General features: G+C 35.9%; 1 protein-coding gene across 2 annotated transcripts in view; it reads right to left on the reverse strand.

Moving 5' to 3' along the window:
- LOC145999049 (protein HID1) overlaps positions 1–16,160 on the reverse strand; it is a 50,104-nt gene that overhangs the window by 13,384 nt on the left and 20,560 nt on the right. The window contains exons 12-16 of one of the 2 annotated variants that reach the window (XM_083135987.1): positions 14,352–14,582; positions 12,021–12,247; positions 10,150–10,275; positions 4,675–4,805; positions 2,468–2,626 (exon numbers count right to left, since the gene is read on the reverse strand). In XM_083135987.1, coding sequence (XP_082992113.1) covers positions 2,468–2,626; positions 4,675–4,805; positions 10,150–10,275; positions 12,021–12,247; positions 14,352–14,582 — 874 coding nt within the window. Of the gene's footprint in view, positions 1–2,467; positions 2,627–4,674; positions 4,848–10,149; positions 10,276–12,020; positions 12,248–14,351; positions 14,583–16,160 lie in introns of both variants that reach the window. The other variant, XM_083135986.1, reaches the window with a different exon arrangement.

The raw sequence follows: 16,160 nt of genomic DNA on the forward strand, positions 1-16,160 counted from the left end.
GAGAGTAGAGAAATTCCACGGTAATTATTGCAGTTCATTTTATCACCTTTTTAAAACACAGGAACAATTATGGATTCTTTCCACTGTTGAGGCATTTCTTCTTTATTCCATATTAAACAAATTAATTTATGAATTTGACATATTAACGAATTTCCTCCATATTTAATTAACTCAGCTGGTATTAAATCAATGCCAGGTGCTTTGTTATTCTTTAGCCTTTTAATAGCATCTTTAACTTCAGTCAAGTTAGGTTCTGGAACTAAAGGTTCTGCTGTGTGTACTTCATTTACTTCTGATTTATCTCCTACATGGACATTTAAAAGGTCATTAAAGTAGTTCTTCCATCTATTTAGAATATCGCTTGGGTCAGCTAGAAAATCACTGTCTTTATCTTTTATCAAGTTTACTTTAGGTTGCCACCCCTTTCTAAACTCATTTACACCTTTATATAAATCTGTGATATTTTTATTTTTGCTGTTTGTTTCAATTTCATTAATTTTGCTTTTCAAGTAATCTCTTTTTTTACTTCTAAACGTGCAGTTAACTTCTCGCTTTATTCTATTATAATTGTTTAGATTTGTATCATCCGAGTTATTTAACCACCTAAGTCTAGCCTGATTTCTTATTTCTATTAGATTATGACATTCATTATCAAACCATGGCTTACTTTTTCTCGGTTTATGGTATCCTATACTTTCTTTAGCTGCTGATTCTATTGCATTACGTATGTGCTCCCAATTCTTATTTACGTCTGTTTCATTTACATTTTCATCATCATTTAAATCCTGCAAAACATCAAATCTATTTGACAGTTTAATTTGGTAATCTTTCTTAATTCTCTCATCAGTAAACTTTCCTGTATCAAATTTTAGAACTTTTAGATTTTGTTGCTTATGATTTATCACTGAGAGTCTTTCTCTTAATATAGCAATTACTAAATAATGGTCACTGGCACAGTCAGCACCTCTATGTGTACGAACGTCAATTACACTAGTATGCCTTCTCTTATCAATGAGAATATGATCTATCTGATTATGAGTTTTACCATCTGGAGAAGACCAGGTATATTTATGGATATCTTTATGTTGAAAAGTGGTACTTTTCACAATTAAATTCTTTGAGGTTTCAAAAGTAATCAATCTTATACCATTATCATTACTTAATTCATGAAGACTTTCTTTACCAATCGTGTGTTTAAATGTCTCTTCTTTGCCAATCTGTGCATTACAGTCACCTAACAGAATTTTGATATTATACTGAGAAAATTTATCAAAGACCTGTTCTAACTCTGTATAAAAATCATCTTTAGTATTATCATCTTTATCTTCCGTTGGTGCATGTATGTTTATTAAAATAATTTTACACCACCTACCCTGTAAAACTGCATATGATAACCTATCATTAATAAATTCTACTGTTTTAAGAGCCAATAAGTAGATAAATAATAATAAAAACTTTTGATCCACATACAATGCTTGCATTGCATTTAATTCTTTCATCAGTAAACTTTCCTGTATCAAATTTCAGAACTTTTAGATTTTGTTGCTTATGATTTATCACTGAGAGTCTTTCTCTTAATATAGCAATTACTAAATAATGGTCACTGGCACAGTCAGCACCTCTATGTGTACGAACGTCAATTACACTAGTATGCCTTCTCTTATCAATGAGAATATGATCTATCTGATTATGAGTTTTACCATCTGGAGAAGACCAGGTATATTTATGGATATCTTTATGTTGAAAAGTGGTACTTTTCACAATTAAATTCTTTGAGGTTTCAAAAGTAATCAATCTTATACCATTATCATTACTTAATTCATGAAGACTTTCTTTACCAATCGTGTGTTTAAATGTCTCTTCTTTGCCAATCTGTGCATTACAGTCACCTAACAGAATTTTGATATTATACTGAGAAAATTTATCAAAGACCTGTTCTAACTCTGTATAAAAATCATCTTTAGTATTATCATCTTTATCTTCCGTTGGTGCATGTATGTTTATTAAAATAATTTACACCACCTACCCTGTAAAACTGCATATGGTATCCTATCATTAATAAATTCTACTGTTTTAAGAGCCAATAAGTAGATAAATAATAATAAAAACTTTTGATCCACATACAATGCTTGCATTGCATTGAAATGCAGGTGTGACAGCTCCATATGTGTATAAATAAAAGAAAATAAAACATGTAAACAAGAGATGTTCCAGAGAAATGATGAGAATCTTAGTCATGCGTTGCTGGTTCTCATTAAATATATTATATATATTTGTGTGTGGTATGTAAAGCATGAAGTAGCACACCTCAGATTCCATTGTGCACATAAAGGTGTGGGTGATGCTTTGTTTCTCCTTCATTTGTTTACTTCTATTCACATAAGAAATACTTAAACAATATAGCCTGAAGCCTCCATATGATACAAATGTCTACTTCCAAAGTCCTGATATTTGATCTATTACTCACCTGAGGTAGATGACTCCCCACATGTAGGTTCGGAACCAAGTGGTGGTTCCTGAATTAGCCTGGTACTTGCGGATAAGAATGGGATGTGGAACAGGAAGCAATCCCACGAGCGTTCCATGTTGCAGGAACTTCAGAATTTCACTCTCATCTGTCAAGCCCCTGGAAATAATAAAAATCCTGTAACATTCTCCACATGTATTAGACAGCAAGAAGTGCTAAAGGCTTGTACATAAAAAATGCAAAATAAAGAAGAAAAAAAAATGATTAGTTTTCTTACATTTATTACTTGGTCTGGCATGTGCAAGTTTTTGAGGACAATATTTCCATTATTTTCCTGTAGTTTACGGTTATTACAAGCATAAGAAAACAGTTTTTCCTTGTGACGTTTCAGGAGAACACATGCTCCCTTCATCAGACATTTATTTATATTTTGACTAAAGATACAGTTATAACAATGGTTAGCAATTTTTTAAACAAAAAGAATCCCTTATATAAATGATGTTGTCAATGTTACATTGTTGTAACATAGCAACTTAACTGTGAAAAGAAGCAGTCTATTTTATTTTTATTTCAAATAAAAAAAAATTTGATCACATTATTTTTTATTTAAAATTATGAATCCCAAATATCATCAGGTAATTCAAAGTCTTCATTGTTTTCACAAAGTCTCTTGATGTTTTCTGTTACATTAAATTTTAAAGATGGTGGTGGCTTACTTCATTTGTGAAAAATAAAACTCCATACTGGATCTATGTTACCATTTTCATTATTTAATTTATTCCAGTGTTCTTCTGCAATGAACGAAGCTTCCCAGACATTCAACTCTGTTTCCCGTCAATCTTTTTAAAACCCTTCTCTTTTTAATCAAATGCTTATGTTTGATGATGTGAGCTGACAAACCTGTTCTTGGGTTTAGATTTATAATGTCTAAATCGTGTTTGTGCCATCTTATTGCCATTTTCCTTGCTGTTTGTCCTACATAATCCTTTGAACATGAACAACTTATAATAATAAGTTGTAATAACCGTAAACTACAGAAAATAATTCTACAATGCAAGCAATGCAATGCATACATACAAGAAAAACTAATATTTCCATTGTTTTAACAGTCTTTTCCAGGAGATAAAAATGATACACATCATGTTGGGATGTAAGAAGTCACATAGTGCAAAAGAAAATATAGAACTGAACATTAAAGAATCATTCAATATTTTATTTATAAAAGATAACCAAATAATTCTGAATGTTAATTGGACATTATCCATTGTCTAGAGCAACACTTATTCTAACACTGGAGCCACAGTGATTTAATCGGTAGGGCATCTGACTGCCAAATGAGAGACCTGGGTTCAATTCCCAGGGTGGGTGATCCAACGTTGGAATTTTTTTACCCTTGTCCCTAAATAAAGTGGCTCATGGTGTACCCAGCCTTAAATAAATGGGTACCTCGGGGACAACACTGGGGAATAAAGGCAGTCAGCAAGTGGTACTGACCACATCACCTCCAACATGGTCGAGATCGAAGAATGAATGGGGCCCTGACCCCCACATCTCCCAAATATATGCCTCATGGCATGGTGCATAGTGCACGGGAAAATTTACCTTTATTACACTACTTTTTTTCCCCCTTTGGTTCATTTGTAGATACATGAAATTATGCAATACCTACCTCCACACAAAATACTTTAAAAAATCAAAATTCCCTATTTTTTAAATTTTTTTTTAACCACCCTTGTTTGACTCTATTTAATGCACAACATATATTCACAGTACTTACTATAAAACAAAATTTATCTAGCTTAATGATAGACTCAGGCACTTACAGGCAACTACCAGGCTTCTTTTGTTTTTAATATTGCATGATCAAATTAAAATTTTTGGAAATGAACTACTGTCCTGCGAGTACGACATTTTAGATTTTTTTTATTCACATGAGTTTTTTGTGGAGATCTCGGGGGGTTATTCAATTAGAACTTTTTTGAAAAATGTAACTTTTCTTCTTCCGATTCATTTTGGGGGGAGGGAATGGGATATTATAATTTCCCTTCCCACAAGAGCATGATACTTTGAGGGGATAAGAAACAACCTCAACTGTCAACGGTACAGTTTTCCCTCTTTATATTTTTGAATAGGGCATGCTTGAAAACCTCACATACCAAGAGGCTTACAGGCAGGAGATGCCCCATTCAATAAAGGTTTATACTTACTTGTCTATACAGATCTTCTCCACTTGTGGTACAAGCACCTGCAGCAACCTCATGATGGTCTGGAGGGGGAGCTTGCCCTTCCAGCTCTGAACCCAGTCTGATGTGGGGACCCACTGGCTTCCAGAACCGCCCTGGACAAGAGAATGGGCCTCCATCAGCCGAATACTTTGGCGCTAAAAACAGCAAAGCACGAAGGGAAAAAAAACAAAAGACAAGCGGCTAAGCAGGGCAATAAAAACAAAATAAAAACAACATAGACAAAGGTTACAGCATTGCAAGCAGAATAGCAATCCCACATCTATAAAAAATACACCCCAACCTTCTCACAAACACAAACAAAAGATCTGGTACCTTCATCAACCCACAAAAGAAACAAACAAAACAAAAACAAAACCAGTGGCATGCAAAAATACAAAAAGAGGAAAACACACATTATACATGTAAAAAATGTGCTCACACATGGTCTCTTCCAATATAGAGAACAGAGATGAAACAAAATATTGTACATTTTTAGTACTCGAATAAAGTGTAATTCACTGAAATTAAAATGCTATCTTACCTGAAATAATAAAGAAATAAATACCACAAATATAATCTTCCAACCAATTGAACTTTCTATGAAATAAACCTATCTCTTAATCAAAAGATCTTGATTAATCTTAGATTCTTCTAATTAGAAAGATAATTAATCCTGAAGTGTGATCTTGCATACGTATTGCTTGAACTCCAGAGGGCTGAGTTGATATTAGTGCTATTGGTTTCAGAAAGTATTGATTGGTACTTTTCTGGCATTTTCGATTTTCACAGGGTGCGCAAAAATGCTACACAACACTTCCACAGTCTAACCATCCTGGAAATTAGGGATGGGACCAATTAATCGGTACTCTATCGGTATCGGCCGATATAGGCATATCGGTGTATCGGTAAAATTACCGATTATTTTACCGATCTGATATATCGATAAATATCTGATAGTTTAGTGCAAAATTATGCCATTTTTGTTGTAATTTTTATGGATAATCTCAATGCCCTAATTTTTTAGAAAGTAAATGTCTAAATATGCAATTTCTCTTGCACTGTAGTCACTTTGAAACACACATTTTTTTAAGGTCAATGAACCTTTCAGGTTCTTCCAGGACCATTTCAAATTTTATATCGGATCGGTAGAATATCGGTTATCGGTATCGGTAAATTTTATATCGGTACTTTATTGGTATCGGCCAAAATTTCATATCGTCCCATCCCTACTGGAAATTATGCAAAATTCAAAGTTTATTTTTATTTAACACCAGATTTGTGTGAAAAAATATATTTTGTGATTACATAATATGTATTTGGATATTCTGATGTAATTCTTGTATGTTTTAAAGCAAAACTCTGGGCAAAATTAGGCATACAGTATTAATCAATATTTTGAACAACTCTGTTATTACAATTTTCAAACAAGAGTGCTGGTGGGAATCGGTATGGGCACAGGTTCAAAGTGGTGTTGGCTCCGCATTAGTTATTGTAGCCTCTTTTCATAAAAATCTGTACACAGATTCACAAAGGAAGAAAAACAACAACAAAAAAAAAACACGTATACTTGCCAAGACAACATACTTATCTGGCCCAATTATATCCTGGTAGAAATACTTATATAAAATTATTTACTACTTCAAAAATAAAGCATTTCTGTAAGACTATTACAAGGTAAATTGTCCATATTGTCTAGAATATTCACAAATAATACATAATTGCCGAAGTTTGTTTCACGTCCACTTTATACTCACATAGGACTAAACATAAAAGCATAAGTGGGATAAGAAAAACCATGCAATGTGGCTCCACCAGGTATCGAACCCCAGACTCCTTGATTACAAGGCAACAGCATTACCATTATGCCATTGAGGAGACCCACAATCCATAATTCTTTATTTCTCATGTCTCATCCTAGACAGCATACCTTGTCATCTTCTTACCATCACATCTGCATCATTGTGATATTGAAGGGTATTACCAGGTGTGCCGGTTAATAATTCTTAATTTCGTCGCTGGATGGCGCTGGAAGCAAGGGTTGCTACACAGTCTCAACTGTTACGTCAGTGTGTTGCCAGGACAGTACCTGTCAAAATGCCGTGGATGTGCAACCGAGTGCGAGTGATTGTGATATTGGGTTTGTGGTAAACATGTCTACCTTCAAACCAAATAAGGAGCATGTGCGGCACGTCCTGCTTTTCTTGTTCAATCAAAAGAAAAACGTGAGTGAAAGCCATCGTATGCTTGTGGAAACGTACGGTGACAATGTTCTAACGCAAGATGCGTGTGTGCGTTGGTTTCGACGATTCAAAAGTGGTGATTTCGACTTGAAAGACAAAGATTGCCCGGGCCAGTCGAAAAAATTCCAAGACTCCAAATTGCAAGCACTGTTGGACAAAGACGATATGCAAACGCAACAACAACTGGCAGAGAAGTTAAATGTTGGTCGCCAAACCATATCTGATCGTCTTCATGCCATGGGAAAGATCCAGATTGGGTGACAAGACATGGAAACGTGATTTTGCAGCACGACAACGCCTCATCACACACAGCGAAAGGCATCAGACACACCATTTCTGCACTTGGCTTGGAATTCTTGCCCCACCTGCCATACGCACCAGACTTAGCCCCTTCGGACTACCACTTGTTTTCATTGATGTCTCACTCACTTTCCCAGCAACACTTCAACAATTACGAAGATGTTGAACAATGACTTGCTGACTGGATAACCTCAAAATTTGAATGATTTTTCTGGTAGGGCATCCACAATTTGACGGACAGATCGGCAAAATGTATAGATAGCGATGGCACGTACTTTGAATAAAGCATTTGTTACCTTTCTCCCCAGATACACTTGTTTTCTTTCGGATTAAGAATTATTAACCGGCACACCTGGTAATCAGAAAAGCAAACAAAGATACATAAACGGTCATGTTTTCATCCAGATAATTTCAAGTACAAAAGAAAACAAACATAAAAACCAAACAGTAATTGTTTCCCTTACGTTTACATGATAAACATACCAAGGTATGAACCTACAAAAATTACATGGTGCACTAATAAAACAAGCAGTACATACTGCTCCATGCTCCAAACTCAAAATGTGTTGAATTCTTTGATGTACAAGATATTCAAAAAATCATTTTAGTCTAAAAGGTTTGTTAACTTCTTTTTAATAATATTACTCACAGAATATTTCCCCCAAAGCAAAAAAGGTTTGTATTGGATATTCACGGTGGTATACTGTAAATTGAATTTGAATTTGAAATTAAAATTTTGGGTGCGTCAGCACTAAGGCTATTTTGCACCCTTCACACTATGTGGGGTCCAGCCCCTTATCATAACAAAAATAGAATCGTGTCTGAAAACTAAAATATCCTTACCTTGGTTAAACGCTGAGGCTGTAAAGAGGCACTCAGCACATATAGCGACAAAACACAGGACAACACACAGAATTATACTGGCCATAGGGCCAGTCGCCAGAGCCTCGTTCGTCAAATGCAGTAAACTTGTAAGGAATATTAATTAATGCATTACCATATTTAAACATCACACTGAATGCAGGAGAAATTACGGGCAAAAAATATTCCACTACGTATTAGCTGGAATAGAATGATAGACCTCAAACAAAATTTAGTTGTGGGTAAAGGTTAATCCTTAGTTTTGCTTGTTTCATTGCATTTTTATCTGGTGTAATTGGCAAGAGCTATATCCTTGCAAACTATTCTTAATAAATAATAATGTTCATTGCATTTACTACAATACACTTTGAAGAGCTATAAATGGAATTAAATTATTAAAAAAAAAAGTTTTGGAATTGCACTGTTATTTGACATAATACCTACCAGGAAAGGACGGATATGAACATTTTGCTGATGTAAATAAATAACGAATATAAAATTTACCTACACCAATAATCAATTTTCTAGCAATCCGATACAATATTGCATTGCGCCTTGAAGAACATGATCAGTTTCCTAACCTTCTTAATGAATGTATGCAACCAGGTGATAGCAATAAGTTTTGCCTTTGAAAAAAAAATTGCAAAATTATATGTTCATATTATGGCTGAGCCGATACTTTTCCTGCACCTTGGTATTTTGCGGTCACCACAAAAATGCCATGTGTCACTTTTGCAGAGACTAATTACACTGGAAATTATGCAAAATTCATTTTCCATTTATTTTGCACCAATAGTGTGGGGAAAAACTGTATTTTGTGATTTCATAAGAAGTATTTTAATACTCTGATGTAATCTTTAACTTTTTCAAGTAATATTCTGGCAAATGGACACTCATAATTAGAGTAAAATACTCGCACACTAATATTAATCAATACAGTAAAACTTCTCCTAATGAACCTCTAAATTAAGGACATTTTTAAATTAACCGGCAGAAATACATTACTTCTCAATAACGGACATTCTTAATAACAGACGCGGACACTGAAAACTACCTCGCCAATGCAAACAAAACTTCTTAATAATGGACAGCCTGAAAGAAAATAGTCACACTTCCTGGAATTCAACACAACAATGGCCAGTATTTCGAACTAGTGTGCATTGTTTCATGTTACACCGAACATATTTCTTTTTAAAAGTGCAGACAGTAGACAGCATTCTTTGTGGTTATCTTGAGAAGTGTATCATTTTGAATGCATTAATTTAACAAATGATTACACTATGTGTACTGTATTTTCTTATTTGAAATTTGTAATGTATGTAGGGATACTTTAGTAAATTTAAATTCACCGTATGTAGTACAGTATTTTGTTCCTTGAATGTAGGAAAAAAAACATTATGTTCACAAAGTACATACTTTGTATGCTTATCCTATTGTGTAATAGCTTACACTTTTTTCTGAATACCAGACACTTCTTAATAACGGACATTTATTTTTCCCCCAGGCCTGTCCGTTATTGAGAAGTTTTACCGTACTTTAAAAAAAACTTTTAATTGTTACAATTTTCAAGCATCGGTATCTGTTGGAATCAGAAAGAGCATCAGTACAGGTTCAAAGTGGTATCGACTCAGTCCTAGTTGATATGTATAAAAATATTAACAAAATGGCAGAATTTTGCACTAAACTATAATGTATTTATAGATATGTCAGGTTGGTAAAATTTTACTGATGCACCGATATGTCTATATTGGTCGATGTCTATAGAGTATCAATTAATCTGTCCCGTCCTTAATATATAAAGAAGCTCATCATAGCCTTTAAAAGTATTAAAAAGGATGTGCATCCAATAATCACAGGGAGACATGAGAAAAAAAAATGGGAATCGTTTGCATAAACTTAGCACTCACAGCTGCATGCGAAAGGTCAAAACAAAACATCACAGTAAATGCATCGTCCAGAAGATAACCTCACCAGTTGTTGTCGGCAACATTTACATTATCTCCATTCAATCTTTAACCTGTGGACACCTTCTCATAAGAAAGTGAAAATGAACTACCTGTGATGCTGCTCTCTGTAGAGGTCTGCTGTTGGCCATCTCAGACTTGGATGCAGAGGAAAACACAGACCGGGAAGCTTCTGATCCGCTGGACTTCTGCGAAAGGGTTGGCGATCCTGGCTCTGGCTGCAATGGCAGGGAACAAATAATTAAGACTGTGCCTCCATTCACTGGCATTCAAAGAGAGGGGAGGGGGTGCTACCTTTTTGAGAGGGTAGCAGGAAATGATGGATATCCCACTGGTTTCATATTAAAGTCTTATAAGTAGAGCCCAGATATTGCCCTAAATGTCTATTCTGTTCCTGTGATCAGATCCAAAAGTTTGCAGTACAGAAATAGGTTTTAGGTTAATACAATCATTATATATGTAGATTATTTTAGTGCCTGTAAGTGCACAATGTGTTTCAAAAAAGGGACAAATAGCATTTCAACTGCAAAAAGTGTGATTCTGTGCCCTTTTTTTTCTTTAGGTCTCCCTACAGGTGGATTCAGGAAGGTACTTCCCCTCATTTTGACAACTAGAACTTAACAATAAATATTCAATAAACTGAATGACCATCTCCTTGACATCATCTTCAATGTGCATAGTAGGTGGCAACTAGAAAAAAAATCATTCTATTGTGCCTCAAGATGGAGCCCATCTGTAAATGCTTATTACCTTATAAAAAACTCTGTTACCGAACACACTGAATGGTTGATCCACACTCTCAATATTGAAGATTCCAGGTTTCAATTCTGACCAGGGCATTAAAATTAATAAATAATGTATAAATATACAGGAGGTGGACACTGAAACTGAAACACCTGGAACGCAGACACTAACCTTTATTAGTATGGTGTTGGGCCACCTGCAGAAACACATCTGGGGAAGGACCCAAAAAGGTCCTGCCCATTGGTGAGAGGGATTAACAGCCATTCCTCCTGAAGGACGCCGATGAGTTCACGACATGTTGTTGGTGGAGGGAAACGTTGCTGCATGCGATCCTTCAAAAGACACCATGAGGGTTTGTTAATATCCAGGGTCCAGGTGACTGGGCAGGCCATGGCAGATGTTCAACATCACGTTCATGCTCATCGAACCCCTATGGACATGTTTAGCATTGTGTATCGGTGCATTATCATCCTGGAATACTGCACCACAGTCTGGGAACAATATTTGCACCATAGTGTGCAGATGGTCCTCCAGAATGGCCCTATAGCCCTTGGCAGTGACATGTCCCTCTAGAATGATCGGTGGTCCCAAAGACTGCCATGATATTGCACCCAACACCATCATGGATCCAACCCCACGTTTCACTCTGGGAACTAAGCATAATGGTTGGTATGTTTCGGATGGACTTCTCCAAATGTAAACTCTGTTACTGATGCACCAGCGAAACAAGCACCAACAATTTGCCCTCTTTGGGCCTCTGATATGTTGCCCATTGTACTGCGCAAAACCAAATATTCAACATGCAGTCCAGCTACTACTGTGCTAATGTGACTGGCAGGCACACAGCTATATGCCCGAATGCCTGTTTCGCTGTACATGACCAACAGGTGATGCAGTTGAGCCCTCCAGCATCATGTTCTGTAATCACCGGTGTTTCAATTTTAATGTCCACCACCTGTACAATAGGTACTGTTTCTGTTAAATCAAAAATTGTACAATCCTCTGCATTCATTATAAAATTACAGCCATTAACGTTATGGAAATATGAACTTTAGAATGAGAGAATTTTTAATTTGAGGTCTTCCATTATACACAATATTGAAATATTGAAAGTGAGTGCCTAATGATGACTGGCCCTGGAACATTTGCAGAATAAGAATACTATATAACACACAAACAAGACAAATTTACATGCTACGTTTCTAAGTGCAAAACACACCATGCTTTTGGAACGTGGAACTGCTGCCGCCATTTCAGTCCCATCTCCAGGCACTTCATTTTCTCTGCTACTTTCAAGGGGTGAAGGGGGCTTCTCTTCCTCGTCACCAGCTGCAGGAGTGGTGTTGGTGACCCTCCCAACAGCACCATTCACATTAGGTACAGTCAGTTCACTCAGCTGATGTGGTGAAGGATGGGCAGACTCCTTCTCTGTCATCTTGTCAATGCCTGCAACAAACAATGCACCATAATTGCAATTGCATTCCAAAACAATATTTAGAGAAAGATAAATATGAACATATTTTGGCATCCCGTTATGATTGTTCCTTTGTGATCAAAATTTAATGCAATTATTTCTCAACTCCTGAAGAAGATCCACCACAATCCAACAAAAAGGTTCAGTTATGTATCTGTACAGTACAGTGAAACACTTTACAGGACATTATGAATATGTGCCTCAAGAGCTCTTTGAAGGCCAAGGATTGCCATACAGCTTTTCACTAGGTGACACATGATCAGCATGTCAAATACCATCTCCACTATTATATGCCTTCCAGGACTGGAGTCCACTACTGGGGCATTCCAGTGTTACATGTGGCTCTCCGATGGTACAGTGGTAGCGTCGTCACCTTGTAATCAAGGGGTCCTGGGTTCAATACCCAGTGGAGGCACATCATAGTGGTTCGGATCCCACTTTAAACTATAGGTCCAGTCCCGATTAGCCTTATTGTGCATAAAGTGGACTTAAAACACCAAATCAACCAGTGTTACGTGTGTGACATTTCACACACAAAATTTGAGGTTCTAGACTGGATTGGACTGAGATTGGATGAAAATATTCACAATGAAGTGATTTCATAGAATTATGAAGTACTTTGTGGTGTCTGCTAACAAATAAAAACAACTCTAGTATAAAGATATAGCCTGAATGCATGAAACGCAATAATGAAAATGTTTTACGTGTGTGACTCTTTAAAAATGTAGCAAAATTTGATTTCATTTGTCTGTGAAGCACATAGGCTACAGATGCTAATAATTTTTGTTGGTGAAATATACAAATTATATGCATTCACAAACATATAAATCTTAATGCAATTAAAACACTAATTATTTTCAGATTAATTCATTTTGATATTTACATGGAGTAGGCCGACTTTTCGTGGAATGCCCCTACTATTGCTTTCGAAGTACATCCCCAATTGTCATGATGTTGGGTCAACACTTAACCAAGGACTCTTTGCACCACAGTCAACCATTGGTGAACAAAAGAGCTCGAATACAATATATAACATGGTGATGGAACCAAACGCACTGCAAACAGCTTCTTGAAGTTCCCCAGTTGTCTGATAACAATTATGGGTGACTTTCTGTTTGATGTGTCCCCATAGCGCATTATCACAAGATGTCAGATTTGGACTTTGGGGTGGCCATTTTAGAGATGCTGTTAAATTTGGCGATCCTCGTCCAATCCATTTGTCTCTGAAATCATCATTGAGGTATTCTCTTAAAATGGCCACCTGAAATCCAGATCTGACATCTTATGTTACGGAGGATTTCACATCGCACCTGGAGGCAAAAAATAATGTGCCATGAAAATAGCGGTGTGCACACAGATCATCTGGAGTAAATGGTGGTCATTGTATATTTAATGGTATACCATCCTCTCATCATACGCATGATGTTAAAATAACATTTTGCAAGTTTGTCTACAATTCACGGGGGGGGGGGGGGGGGTAATGGGACTTTTGGTACACCCTGTATAATTACAATACAATAAGCACATTGTATATTCACATAATAATCTTAATTAATAAGCTCCCTCTCACCTCAATTCTAGAGCCACGGAGAGACCCAAGTGAGGGTGATCTAAGGTCGGAACTTTTCCGTCCTTGTTCCTGCATAAAGTGGGTATTGGGTTCACCCAGCCTCAAATCAATGGGTACCTGGGGGCAACTCTGGGGCATGGTGCTGATCACATCATCTCCAAAATGGGTGAGATCGAGAATGTGTGGGGCCCTATCCCCACATCCCCTAAATGTGCCTTCATGTCACTTTATCTTTTTTACCTCCCCTCAATTCTAGCTATGGGCCTTAATTAGGGTTGGGGTGATGAGTCCTGTATAAATGTTATGGTCTGACCTCAGTGCAAACAAGACTTTCACCTCCTAACTACATACTTTACTTGGATCCATACTTCAAGAATTCATTTCCTCCTGATAAAGGTGCACACAAATAGATAAAAACATCTGAAACAGCAATCTACTACAGTACAGGAAGAGATCTTTTTTTTAACCCTTCATGCAAAAAGCAGGCAACTACTGTATCAGCATACCTGGCGTGGCGGGTAGGGTAGCTTTCAGGGTTCCTGGTTCTGCTGGCTGTGCAGGATGTGAACCTTCCATGGGCATCTCGCGAATGTTTTCACTGGATGTAGTGCTTGGAAGGTGTTTGCGGGATCTCTTTGTCAGTGACTTTGAAATGGTGCCGTAGTCTGATGGCAGGTTAGCCAAAGCATGGAATACCTGCCGCTTTCTTATAATAGTGTATACTAAATTTGAATTTCCTACAAGAAAACAGATTACAACATTAGTCAAGCGACATATTTAACCAAATTAATTATTTATGCAGCGATAATATACAAATGATTACTAGGTCCAAGTCAATACCACTTTCAACTGTTACCTATGCCAATACTTTTACCCATTCCCACCGTTACCAATCCAGATGCTTCAAAATTGTAACAAATTTCCATTTGAACTGTTACATATCAATCTACCACAGTTTTGCTTAAAAATACTCGTATTTTGAAAGGAGATAAATATTTAATTACAAACTCAATTTCTTCTCACAGTGTTGTTGCAAAAACCTGTATCTTTAATCAAACTAACAATAAATGTCTGATGAAGGGAGCATGTGTTCTCCTGAAACATCACAACGAAAAAATATGTTTTTATGCTTGTAACAACCGTAAACTACAAGAGAAATAATCCTACAATGCAAGCAATGCATACATACAAGAAAAATTATTTTCCAGAAATTTTAGACTCCACAAAAGTGTTGGACAGAAGAGTATCAGCTGTTATCAATGATTAATTTTCTGATAATACTAATGTATATTAAGCACATTCATAATTTTGATTCTGATCAAAGTTCAATATTTATAAACTCCTTTTAATATATGCACTTGGTTAGTTGGAATTCGTTTAGCATAAAATAATTCAAATTTAAAAAAAATTGCAAATATCCACAAAATTTTTAGTAACCATTTTTTTTTCTTTTAAATGTAGATTGTGAAGAGTAGACAATAATTCTACTGTATGGCTTTGGTTGCTAATGAGAATACTGAGGTTCAATTCCTAATGGGTGGTTCAATAACTAAGTCTGGTCTTTTGCTTAGTCCATCTGTCCATAGGAGTACTTCTGTCTTTGGTAAATAAGTCAGTTACAATTACTCTTTTTGAAATGCAACTCCATTACAGTTATTTTGATATATATGTATTTTGCAGAATGTGTTGAATACATAACTGCTATTAAGCTGTTATTCACTTACTGAAGAGCATATAAAATTAATATACTTGAAAATAACTACAGGGTGGCCCAAATGTAAGTTTCCCCTGAGAGAAGGGTTTGTTATCAAAGATATGTGAATCTGTGTATCATCGTTGCTTATAATGTATGGCAAATGATGGGAAACATGTTGAACATGTACCGTAGATGTGTTTGTTCTCTTACCTTTCTCCAGCAATAAATGCACATTTCCTTACTACAAGTATCATAATTTTTTCTCTCCTAGGAGAAACTGACATTTGGGCCACCCTGTACATTACCCCAAACATTTATGTACTTGCAACAAATTAATATATCACAATTATACAATTTTGTTTCTATTTTCTTTTTATTAAACCATGTTCATTAGTATTGAAATATATGGACAAGTAACTGTTACTTTAATTACTTGTTTCCTCAAAAAAAGAAACAAGTTAATAGTAACTTATTTTAAAAAGTAACTATTTACAGTTACTCTCACTCAAAAAAGTAAACATCACTTTTACATCATTACAACTAACTCCTTACTTACCAGGATGGATGCACTTAAACTTTTATAGGTTAGAACTCAACACAAACCGAGGAAAAACCTAAC

The sequence above is a fragment of the Lepisma saccharinum genome, chromosome 14 (genome assembly GCF_977018435.1).
Source record: "Lepisma saccharinum chromosome 14, izLepSacc3.1, whole genome shotgun sequence".
Taxonomy (NCBI): Eukaryota; Metazoa; Arthropoda; class Insecta; order Zygentoma; family Lepismatidae; genus Lepisma; species Lepisma saccharinum.